Source organism: Lissotriton helveticus, chromosome 6, assembly GCF_964261635.1.
Source record: "Lissotriton helveticus chromosome 6, aLisHel1.1, whole genome shotgun sequence".
In the NCBI taxonomy this organism is placed as follows: domain Eukaryota; kingdom Metazoa; phylum Chordata; class Amphibia; order Caudata; family Salamandridae; genus Lissotriton; species Lissotriton helveticus.
In genome coordinates this window covers 1,792,476,671-1,792,489,454 of record NC_136067.1, presented here as the reverse complement: position 1 = coordinate 1,792,489,454, position 12,784 = coordinate 1,792,476,671, and the positions used below count along the sequence as shown (strand labels likewise).

Here is a 12,784-nt window from a genome sequence, read left to right as displayed (position 1 = left end):
TCCTCTTACTTCAGAAGGAGATAAGATTACAAGAAGCTAAAACCATAGAAGAGAAAGCTGCTAAGATCAAAGATTGGGTGACAGTTAAGTTACATGAGGTACAGTATAACTGTTGGTGTTTCACCTATTTTTCGCTATTATGTCATAAAAATGTCTATAAATAAAGAAAATAAAGATGTACATCTTAATTTTGGATGCACATCAGTTCAAGTAATGGTAAAATATGCAATGTTGATGTCACACACCTTCAGTGTTTCTCTTACAATGTATTTTTCTGTATTTATTTTTATTTAGATTTTTCATTACACTGCTAATCTTGTCGACCTTGCTTAGAGAACAAAAATACAAAAAGCAGATTATCTTTATAAATATAAAACAAAACCTGACAACATGGCTGTATAAAAACATAAACCAGTCACAAATCAAGTGCAAGATTAATAGTGAAAGTTGTCAAATCCTTCTTAATAGTCATCCATGTAGGAGCAAAACGTAAGCTTCACCTAGGGTGGAGGGGAATTGCAACATAATATTGTTTATGAATACGCTATGACTTTATTAACTTTTGCGATATTTACTTGGAGGTTATCCTTAATCTGTGTTGTCCTAGACCTGTCAGTAAGCATTAGTTTCTTAGGTTGGTTGTTTCAGAACAAGCAACTTATATATAGAGAAAACATCCTACTCCTTAATGGAAAACACGTTTGAAGCGTGAGTGTGCATATCTGGGAACACCCAATAGAACCTCATTGCCACCATGCACATGTAAATATGTAATAGCTTGTACTGTGTCAGCAAAAGCTCTCGTATGGAGGAGAGGACTTGATGTGCATTAATATGGATAAATGATACTGGATTGCCTGCACTTTCTTAACAACATGGCTATGAAATAAGCCTAGCCACAATCAGAATCTAAGAGACTTAGCACAGTTACCAAAAGCAGGTTTACTGCCTTGTGTTGTCAGAATAGATGCCTAAAACTGAGCTGCAGTTTTGGACTTTCCGATATAAATTAGTAGTTATAGTAGTTATTACATTTTGAAAGTATTTAACATTTGGCATGCTGCTTTCAGCCAAGCCTTGATTAATGAGAGAAAACAGTTAAGGTGGCATACACTTGATTCATAAAACTGTCAACTATCAAACGTTGTGCCATCAACATACTGATAAATGGAGACCCCTCAGCAAGCCACCCGTGGCCGATCATAACGTTTAAACACACTGGGAGACAGGATAAACTCCTTGTGCACCTAGCACAATGTGTGCATTGATAAGGGAGTGGAGAAACCCATCGGAGTGGATTGAGTACATCTTGTGAAAAAGACAAGAAACATTCCACACATTCCCAATCCAAGCCCATGTATCAACATTACACAATTTCACAGGGAATTTTAGCATTATGAGCAGATTGATATCTCCACCATTAGCAGCCCTAGGCAAGTCATCAGCTATCTCAGAGTAGACAACTTAGTATTGTGCCTGCAAGTGCTGCATCATTGTCTTCTAAAAAATATTTTCTCAAAAATGTAGAGGGGCAAGGGAAGAGTAATCAAGATTGGATTCATTTTCAGTGAAAGCAATCTGTGTTATATTGAGTGGTGAGAAGGAAATATACGATAATCTAGAGACTAATTAACAATTAACCTTAAAGAGTGCTATACATCAGGGACTAGATATTTATGAAATTTCACAGAATTCAGATCAGAATGATACCATGACTTAACAAAATCATAAAAATCCAAAGTGGAAGTAAATAAAATGGTTCCAGGAAAAGATGGAAAATGACTGGAATGAAAAAAGGCCTGTTAATTCACCAGGATTCAAAAATTTCATCTAGAATGAGAGTCGTTTTCTTCTCAAACCTGACTAATATTTGAGGAACTGGATATCAGGGTTGTGGGAAAAGGATTTGCTATTCCCCCTCAAATGTATACAGCGATTGGGAAAGTAGTTGTCTTCAGAGTGGTCAAATGTACTATTCCTACTCCAGTCTAAGCGACTGTAGAGAAAGAGTTAAATTTCAAAGGAATTACATTTATTATATGCATTCTGATGTATGCAAAAATAGGGAAAGAAGTGAACTTTTTAACAGTAACCTATACCAGTGATACTCATAGTATGGCCCTCCTGATCTTTACGTGTGGCCCCCTGATCAACAGCAGCACTGGGCTGCTGTTCGCTCCACTCAGCAGTAACATTAAAACGATGTTAAATCTACAGGTAAGCCTTTATTTAAAGGTTAATTGAAGTTAAAGAAAGGATGTAACTAGGTTGTCGTGCACCACGTAACTTTAGGAACACCTCAAAGTCATCTTGCAGCAAAAGTATAAAATATGATAAGGTTTCTTGAGCAGCTCAAAAAGTGTATTTCAGTAACATACACAACCATTTCACCTTAGTATATCAGATTATATAAGTGCATTGAGAAGTATTTTTGTAAGTGATATTATTCAAATATGAATTTAGGAACATACATTCTTTCCCCACACTGACAACAATGCCAAGAGGTAAGTCAGTTGTTGTGTGCACTCTAGGGGTGGCCTCCTATTATTCATGAACAACATTATAGTTTATTAATTAAAACACAGGAGAAGGTTTTGTACAGTGTACATCCTGAATTAATGTATTTCAAGGTCCTCTTATATATGATAATAAAATAAAAAGGAGGGAAAGTATAATAAAACAATTGCCTAGGATCTCCCAATTTGGTAAAGTGAGAAAGCTGGGATTAATCCAATTTAAAATAAAACAAATACAAAACATTAAAAAATGAACTAATTCAAATTAAATTCACTCCCCTCCCTACAACTCAAAATTACACAAACACTCCAAAAACAAAATCAACAGATTTTCTTGAAAATATTACCTAAATTAAACAAATGTAATTAACACAGAAATAAAACATATTAATCATGCAACAATAAGTTATTAAATGTATCAAATGAAACAATTATTTAAATAATAAGTAAACAATTCAGAAGTGTCAATACAAATTTAATTAAAAGTGCTGATTAATTAAAAAATATATAATTACATCCCTATTCCCCTACAATCTATCAATCAATCCGGATTTGTAAAGGATGGCTAATCACTAGCGTGAGTATACAGGCATTGTGAGCCTTGCAGCTTCAGGTCAGTTCAGTTAACAACCAGGTCTTGAGTCCCTTCATGAATTCTAAGAGAGAAGATGAGGTCCGGTCATGATGTGGAAGGCCGTTCCAAAACTTACCAGCGATGTAGGAGAAGGAAGATATGATATGCTTTGCAACTGCATGTATACAACAATTTGTTAAACTCTAACCAGCCACTCACCAACACAGCCACTTCGACTGTTAAGGCTCCAATCTCAATACGCAGGCCACAGACATTGGGGCAACAGTTTATGCTTGTTTCTCTGTGAATGGCATGTCTAGTCCCAGCACTAATTCTAGGTGTTCCTAAGAGTTCACTCCATGCCTCTGCCATGGGGTATTTCTGCCCACTGCACAACATCTCTCCTCCACTGTGCGGTGGTCAGGACCCATAAGGCCTACTAATAAAGGGCTATCTGCCTTTTGGCCAGTTTCAGAGCTAATACCAGAAACATAAAACATACCTTCTGGTTCGTGGCTCCTTGTGTGAGCCCCAATGAGCATATTCCGGGCAGTTGTGGAATCTCCTGCCCCAGCACCCCGCCCAAGCACTCCAGGATCTCCCTCCAATACTTCACCACCACCGCACACTCCCATACACCAAGTGCATAAAATCAGCCTTGGGCAGGTCACAACTGGGGCAAGCTTGGACAGTGGAGGGGAACATTTTCGTTATCTGCTTAAGACGCTGTGTGGAGATAATTGAACTGTGTGTACTAAATCCTCGCAATGCCTTCGACCACTGCTTGTCCGTAAGTTGTTTCTGGAGACGGGTCCCCCAACGGGCCTTCAAGGCATGAGAAGGGGACATAAACAAATTCAGAAATGCCTTGTAAAACCAGGTGATCAATCTGCTCGTAGTGAATTGTACAGCACTTCATGTGTGGCCAGCTCATTTTGCCTGGTTCCCCAGAGCTCTCACATCATGCCCGATATCTTCCCCTTTAAAAGGAGATGTGTGGCCGGGAGGTCCAAGTCGTCCATCATCTCCTACCCTGTCAGGGATTTCCCCTCTCTGTAGCAGTCCCCAGTAGTGAGGTTGTCCATCCTAGCCCACCCCCTCGGGTCTGGTGGTCTTTTAATGATATGAAAAGCTTATTTTGCAAAGGAGGGATCGATCGCCTTTGCAATAGGTGACTACTCAAATGAAGAATACAAGTGAACGGAATAAAAAGGGAATTCTTAAGCATTGCAGTAAATGTTTTCCGTCTTATCTTCTCACCCTGATTAGTATGATGACAAAAGAAATTCTCTGTCAATAGTGTAAACACAAGGTGGGAAAGATGCTAAAACCCATGTTTTAGTACGAAGTAAACAATCAACTTGCAGAGCTAGAAATAAAGGCAGTTTTCTGAGATATAAGAGTGTGCAGAGGCACAGGGACGAAGAGCAAAAGCCTTATCTTGAATATTGCTTTGGGAATAAAGGGAGTGATAAAGGAGTGCAGTTGAACTGCCCATGTATGAGTCAGGCCTATGGTGCACAGAGTATGAAGCGCTTGAATGTAGCAATGTACTAGAAAACAGACATGTAACATTTTGATAACAAGATAAACACTAACTATAATGGCAAACAAACTGGCATGCCCAGTCGTTCCGAGAAAAAAACAGGTTGTATGCTTGGAGGAGGTGGACAGATGAGAATGCAGATGTAAGAACATCAATCAGGATAAGGTACAAGTGGAATAAACGTCAAAACCTCCAAATATCAGTGCTGGCTTAATGGTGATGTGATCAATGGTGTCACAGGTTGGCATCCAGTGGCACAAGTAGGGAAGGGCATAGTGCTGAAGGCAGCTGGAGAAACGCAATGTTGTAGTTTTCCCACACGCCATGTGGAAACACCTGCAGAAGCAACAGTTTGGGTAAAAAATACAGTGTGATTGTCGACAGCAACAACAATTCACATAAAAAAGTGTATGCAATAGGTGGCATGATTTCCTGATATGACTTCTGACTCTTGGTCATGTGACCTACAATGTCATGGACTGGCGCCCAATTACATTAGGTATTAGTGATAAGTATTGGTGCTGACGGAGAGGTGCATTTGAGGTGTGCATATCTGCCACTGCCTTGTAGTGTGGGCTAATTCTGTAGGTGTAAGCTTTTTCTGCACTTTTTATCTGGGATTTTCGGTAGTGATTTGTTGCATTGCTTTGAAAAGCTTGAGGGACCAGCTCAATATAAATTTTGGGCCTGATTCATGAATGTAAACTTATCCTTTTGTGTAAATTTACTCTTATCCGTCTAATCTTTTATGTGTGGAGTTCTCAGTTCTGTCCTCTCTTTTTATGCGCAGAGTTCTCTGTTCTGTCCTATCTTTTTATGTGCAGAGTTCTCTGTACCGACTGCAGTCTTCAAAGTCGTAAAGTTACTATTAAATTGTAAATTGTGAATACCGAAAACGTACACAAAAGAGTAAGTTTACCTTTGTCAGTTAGGCCCTTTGTAGTTCGGTTGGTGCGAGTGCGTTCGAACATGTGGACACGCAACACAGATGTAAAATCTTGTATTGTTCCTGCTAATGTTATGTAGAATGTTCAAAATTAGCACCTGTCAAACTGCTAAATGAGCCTTCTTAGATTATCGGGCGATGAACCGAGCTAACAGGGGACACAGTTGTTTTTATAACGAGTTTTAACTTGAAAGCTCAGACTCACAGGATGTATGAAACTAACAATCTGTTTTTTTTTATCAGCTTGAGATGGAGAATGAAAATCTTCGATTGAGTAACAAAAACTACAGTGAAGAGATAAAAACAATACAGTCTCGAATGCAAGGTAATGTAAAAATATCCTTGTGGCAAAATATTCAGATTTACTTTCTTTAATAATTTAAATGAAGGGTTAGGCATTACCTTTTGCTAGTAGTCGCATAGTGCAATGGAAATGTTTTCTTCCCATTAAAATCCTGATAGGTTACTGAAAAATATAACTAACTATTATTTTTTGTGGGGCTGTATGTCCGAAATATTAATGCATCGGTCCTTTACTCATTGTCTGGTATTCAATTATGTCCGCCCAGAACTACATTTCGTTGGAATACTCCAACTAGGTACAAGAATACGCACTGTGTTCTCGTCCTAAAATATCATATTATAAAAATATATATATATAATAAATGCATGATCATATGTAGCTCAAATAAAATGCAGCAGTCAATAAAAATTAACAATTTTATTCTAAAATTGCTGTATAGTTTTCTGATGGAATGTTCAGCTACCTTAAGTTACAGTAATGGCTGTTGGCATTCAGGCCAGCTATGGAAACAAATCCTCGGTGCAATGCTTTTGACTACTGCATACTTCCTTAGCTTGAAATTGCGGGGTGGAGAAGAGAGTGAGTCACTTTTATTCAAAATTAGTCCTTGGCACTAAACCTATGGCCTTTCACTTTGGCAGTCATTACCCACATCTACATCCGTTTCTCATTATTTTTCTGCTTAACATGAGGATTTTCCTAGTATAAATATACCCATGTAAAGTGAAACACTGCCTCCTTTCTCAGTTCAACCAATTGCTAGCTAGCTAGAAGAAATATTTCCTTTCTCCAACCAGCATAAACAGGCACTTTCAAAACATTGCATTGGCCGCCAGCCTTTTGAAATTTTCAATGCTTGTTTTGTTTTGCCATGGGTTTTACAAAAATGTATTGTTGGACAAGCTGTGGTCCCATCATCAAACAAAAAAAACGTTGACTAAATGCAACACAATTTTTTTAGTCTCAAAAATCACACATTGCCATTGTAGTCCCTAAAACTTGAGGGAACTACTTTGTGTGTGGATGTGATACAATAACAAACTAATGGGTGAACATGGCTGCTTCAATGCTGTTGCAAGTAAATGTTTTATACATACCATTTCAGTAAAATCAAATAACAGCTATTGCCATACCTAAAAATTTAAATGCACTACATACAGAGCAAATTTTGTATATTTACGTACATTGGGACCATGGAGCCTAGAAAGGAAAATGTGTAGTGCATAAACTCTAAAAGCAACTAATCTCAGTTCTCCTGATCATTCCTGACCTCACCCTACCACACTATAAATATTTCTTCAATTTTGTTGTGTATTTCTTTCCATTTGCCTGTGAAATAATTTCTGATTATGGCTATCACATAATGTTGACATTTCTTCCAATTTTAAGTGTATAATAAGCAATTAAGGGAACTCATAAAACAGTATTTGAGGATAACACCTCTAATCTCACAGTGCCAAATGCCTGCAATTGAATTAAATCAGTTTGGTCAGCTGGGAGCAAAATCTCGAATGAGCTGGCTTTGTCCTTGCTGACAATGCAACCAATCTTTAAGTATTGCCTGATAAAATAGGGCCAGCTGTAGATGGGTGTTATTTGAGAACCTTAAGGAATGGATAGGTTGGATGAAAAACAACGTTGCCTAAACGTATTAGGGAATTAGACCATAGATAACTTTGTGGAAAAGACAACTACATCTAGTTCTACAATTCACTTAGAACCAGTGTAATATGCATGACCATTCAAAGTTACTTTTGCCAATTCTCACAATGAGCCAAATTTCATGTACATAACTTGGAACCAAGTTCCAGGATATGGTCTTCAGTAGAAGAAGGGACCAACGCCTTGGTGCATCAAGGTTGAACAAGAAAGTTCTGATTGGACGAGAATATGTTGCAAGTGGAGTCAAATTAGACAAGTGTTTTTCCAGAGATAGGTAGGACAGAGCCATTGAAGGATTTACATATTAGTATTTTCAGCTTGTATAGCCCTCTTTTTTGGCTGATTGCAAACCTGGTTAACAGTAATAAAGCAGGGATATACCTAGCAAGATTCTACAAAGCCCTTGTGCCGACATTGAAAACCTTATCTAGTGGGGAGAATGCATAATGGGAGAGATCGGACTATAGACTATTTTAATCTTAACATTTGCAGAGGACCATTTGAATAATCAGTAATTTAGCTATTAGGGAGAGAAATTAGATTGATCTTACTTGTATTAAAAAAGTTATGTCTAGTTGCTGTGGTTATTATTTTGGAGCCCATATGTTTGACTGGGTTTCAAAGCGCCCTGAGTTTTCTAGGTAAACAAACCATGGTTAATTTATCTTCGGAAAAAATATTATCTTTGTTTTCCTGAGTTTAGCAAGAGGAAGGAAAGAGCCATCCTTTGGAAAATAGATATTAGGCAGTCAGTGATCCATGATCATGGAGATAGGGGGGGGGATATGGGCAGAAGGAAGACGAATTGTGTGTTGTTCTAGTAAAAGTGATAGCAGAACCAAAGAGAGAAGATTATATCACAACAAGAAATAATGTTAAAGTAGAATAGGGGTCTAGATATGGCGGAGCTTTGTGGGACACCCACAGGTTGAAAGGTTGGGATTCAGGAAGTACAGAGGACTATTAGATGTAGGAGGATATGAAGAGATTAGTCACAGAGTGAACCAATAATGCCAACAGTGGCCATAGTTCATGTGTTTGTGATGTGAGTGGTCAGTTGTATAAAAACTTACAGAGACCTCAAGTAGCAGAAGGGTAGAAGAGTGGTGGTTGTGGCGAGAAGACGTCATGAAGTTTTGCATGTAAGAGAGCAAAGATTTTATTGAGTGAAGAACCCAAGAGCCTGATTGAGGATTGCTGATAAGGTTTGTGCAACGAGAAAGAAGGTGAGAAAGTTAAATACAAGGTCTTCAAGCTCTTTATAGAAGGAAGGGTTGGGAGACTAGGTGATAAATAAAGGTAGAGGAGGGAGCAGCAGAAGTATTTTAGCAGTGAAAGAACTGCTGTTGATATGAATCATTGTGTTCCTTATATAATTTTTTTTTTTATAAATCTTTTTATTAGCATTTCATAGAAAAGTACAATAATGCTGTATTTGAAACAACAGCCAGAAACCAAAACGGACCAATCCACTTCCGCATTCATCGTCCAATTGATAATACATTATGATTACGCAGTTCCTGCTCATACATACATGTCTCAAAAGTAAAGGTAGGGTCTGTGTAGGATTACAATTCATCAAACGCATTAATCAGCAATATGTCTACTTAAACAGTCCGTTAAATACATCCAATAGTCTTTTGGCCTAGAACGTGCAGGTAATTCTTCTTCAAACGTCCTTAATGTGTCCTGACAATGAGACATATCACTTAGACATTGTTTGACAGTTGACACATTTTTACTTTCCCAACACATGGAAATCCTACGTTTGGCTAACAGTAAGGCCACCATGCAGAACTTTCGTTTCGCAGCCCAAACCCCGTCCAATAGACCAAGGAGACACCCACGGATGTTACATGCAATGTCACTACCCACCATTTCTGACAGTGTTGTTGTAACTTCCACCCAGTATGCCTGGATTTTCACACATTGCCATGCCAAGTGGATGAAATCAGCCTGTCCAAAGCCGCATCTTTTACACTGCGCCTCCGCTCTCAAGCCATACTTACGCAGTCGCACAGGCATGTAATATGCCTGATGCAAATATTTGAAATGTATGATTCGCAAATTACCATTGGGCGTAAGCATTTTGGTCATGGTGCAAGTAGTTTCCCAATCCTTCTCCGTGATGGGAGACTCCAACACTGCGTTCCATCTGTCCTGTGCTTTGGATGCCGTGCAGTCGATTTCAGCTTGTGACACCGTGTAGAGACGGGAAACCAAGTGTGTGGTGTTTTGTGAGGTCAGAATAGGTTGCAGTGTATTCAGAGGCGGCGGTTCATTTGGGTAGTCAGGGTACAGCTGTTTGATCGCCCCTTGTAGTCTGTGGAAAGTGAATCTGAATAACAGTGTCGGATTCTGTATTTACGCTAAGTCTTGCTCTGTTATGAATACTCCATTACTATATAGGTCACCCATCGTTTCCAGCCCTACCTGGAGCAGGAGACCCATACCTACATAGTCACCTGTTACTGATAAATTGGGATGATGGTGCAGCGGTAGAGCCGGGGCATAGGGCGGCAGTTTGTGCGCTAGTTGACCCAATTGTCGCCATGCTGCATCAATGGTATTGATGTCATTGTCGTGCAGCGGTGGTCGGCGATGTGTGATTATTGCATTCAAAGGGATTGGCAGAGCGTCCCCCTCCTCAATAGCTGCGTGTGTCAGGTATGGAATGTTGTGGTACCAGTAGGTTGCATACTGCGCTTGGGCACATAAGTAGTATAGCAAGAAGTCTGGTACACCCAAACCCCCTTTGGAATAAGGTAGAGTCAGCGTAGCCAAGTCGACCCTCGCTTGCTTACCTGCCCATATTAGTTTCAGTACCACTGATGTTATGCGTTTAAAGACTTCCCTGGACTGTTGAATGGTAATGTTATTGAATAAGTATAGCAGTTTGGGAAGTAGTACCATCTTTACTATTGCTACCCGGTCAGCAAGTGATAAGGGGAGTTGTATCCATCGTCTAACTTTATCTTCCAGTGCATCAATAGCTCTACCGTAATTCGTTTTGATGACTAGGTCCGGATCCCTGTGGAACCATACCCCTAGCGAATTGGATCTGTCTGCCACTCCAATGGGAATTCCATCGCGTGCGGCATGGTAGTGTCTGTTAGAGGGAAGATGGATGATTTTTCCCAATTTATTTGAAGCCCCGAATGCCCCCCAAGCTTAATGTATGTTCGCAACAGCGGGTCAAGATGACGCTAAGGATCCCGGTCATATAGCAACATGTCGTCGGCGTAAAGGGAAATATGGAGGGGCCGACTTGGAAATTGTAGCGCGGAGGGGTGGTGATTCTGCCTGACCTTACAAGCAAGCGGGTCCAAGGCTAGGACAAATAATAAGGGGGACAGCGGACAGCCTTGCCGTGTCCCGCGTTCTATATTAAATGCCTCTGAAATATAACCATTTATTTTAACTCTCGCTACTGGTCGTGCATATAGCATTTGTATCCATTGTATGAACATCATACGGAAGCCCATCCTACGGAGGACTGTGATTAAGTAGGACCATTCTATTGAATCAAAAGCCTTGGCGGCATCTAACATGACCGCCACTGCCTTCGTGTTCAGGATCAGATAGTGTGAGACCGCAAATAATGTCCTGATGTTGTGTGTGGTAGCTCTGGAGGGTATAAAGCCCGATTGGTCCAGGAGGACCAAATTTGTCATAAGAGGCTGTAACCGTGTGGCGAGTATTTTGGCCAGAATCTTGGAGTCAACATTCAGTAACGATAGGGGCCGGTACGAGTTACATCGTTCAGGGTCTTTTTCAGGTTTGAGATGCGCTATTATCATTGATTCACGTAATGTGGGCGGGAGAACCTGTTCGTCGAAGGCTGTACCAAACATCGCAACAATATGGGGTGCTAATATGTCTCTATAGGCTTTGTAGAATTCACACGTGAATCCATCTGGGCCCGGGGCTTTGCCATTGGGCAACGATTGGATCACCTCTGTAACTTCCTCCACAGTAATTGGGAGTAATAAATAGGTTTTTTGAGTATCAGAAAGCCACGCAATGGCCACATCTTCTAAATAGCGGAGTGTTTCAGCGGGCGAGGCAGTCGATTGTGATTTATATAAGTTGCCATAATTTTGAACAAAGCTCTGCAGAATGCCCATTGGGTCTGTGTTTACAGTCCCATCCTCATCCCGAATCTGCAATACAGTTTGGGATTTGCGGCCTTCACATATTTTGGATGCTAACACCCTGCCAGGTCGACCTCCCTCTCCGTATGCTCTGGCTATGGTGCATTTATTGATATATTTAATCTCATCTTGTGCAAAGGACTGGTGCTCCGTAAGTGTTTGCCTAATTCCACCAAGTATGGAAGGGTCTTGTGTTCTTTCATATTGGTGTTCCAACGAACTAAGCTTTGCCTCACACCGTTTTAATTGTGCTCTGATGTCCCGTAGTATCCCCACTTTAGTGCTCATACAAACTCCTCGCAGTGTGGCTTTAAACGCCTCCCATAGGAGGCCCGCATTATCCATGGATTGTTCATTTAACTGAAAATATTCTTTGATAGCCTTCTGTATGGTGTCTGCATAGACCGAGTCTGTGAGCGCCGTAGCATTGAATCTCCAGCTGTAAGGTGGTGGTGTGTAATTGGGTACCTAAAGGGATAATTTGATGGGGTTATGGTCTGAAAGAGTTTTAGGCATGTGTGTTATGTTCTGGGTCCACAGTAGCACTTACCCGGTGCCTAACCAATAATCAATGCGCGACCAGCTGCCATGTGCCGCCGATGTATGTGTCACCTCGCTAATACCCGGATTGCGTGCCCTCCAAATGTCTTGGAGTTGCATTTCCATCATAATGTCTAGTAGTTTTGCTTGTGCTTTTCTGTGCGGTTCAGTGGTGAGGACCGACCTGTCCAAGTGGTCGTCCAGTGCCAGATTTAGATCCTCACCCCAGAGCAAGAGCCGATCAGGCTCCCTGTTTAAGTGTTGCCAGAGCTCATGGTAAAAGTCGGGTACATCAGTATTTGGGCCATATGTATTAACAAGTGTCAGTCGCTGTCCGCGTAGTGTCCCTTTAACTATGATATAGCGACCTTGATCGTCTAGTACTGTAGTCTCAATTTTAAAATTCGTCCCTATTTTCATTAATATTGTGACTCCCTGGAGTAAGAAGAGTATCTGGAATTATGAACAGACTCCGCCCAACGACGGCCCACCTGTGTGTGTGAGTGCGGGGCGTTGTGTGTTTCCTGCAATAACACGATATC

The 12,784-nt window shown here is 40.4% G+C and overlaps 1 protein-coding gene across 1 annotated transcript in view; it reads left to right on the top strand.

The window, feature by feature from the left end:
* The window catches only part of PLEKHH2 (pleckstrin homology, MyTH4 and FERM domain containing H2), a 666,795-nt gene that overhangs the window by 230,329 nt on the left and 423,682 nt on the right, over positions 1-12,784 (top strand). The window contains exons 4-5 of the mRNA XM_078649687.1: positions 15-98; positions 5,826-5,907. Coding sequence (XP_078505813.1) covers positions 15-98; positions 5,826-5,907 — 166 coding nt within the window. The remainder of the gene's footprint in view (positions 1-14; positions 99-5,825; positions 5,908-12,784) is intronic.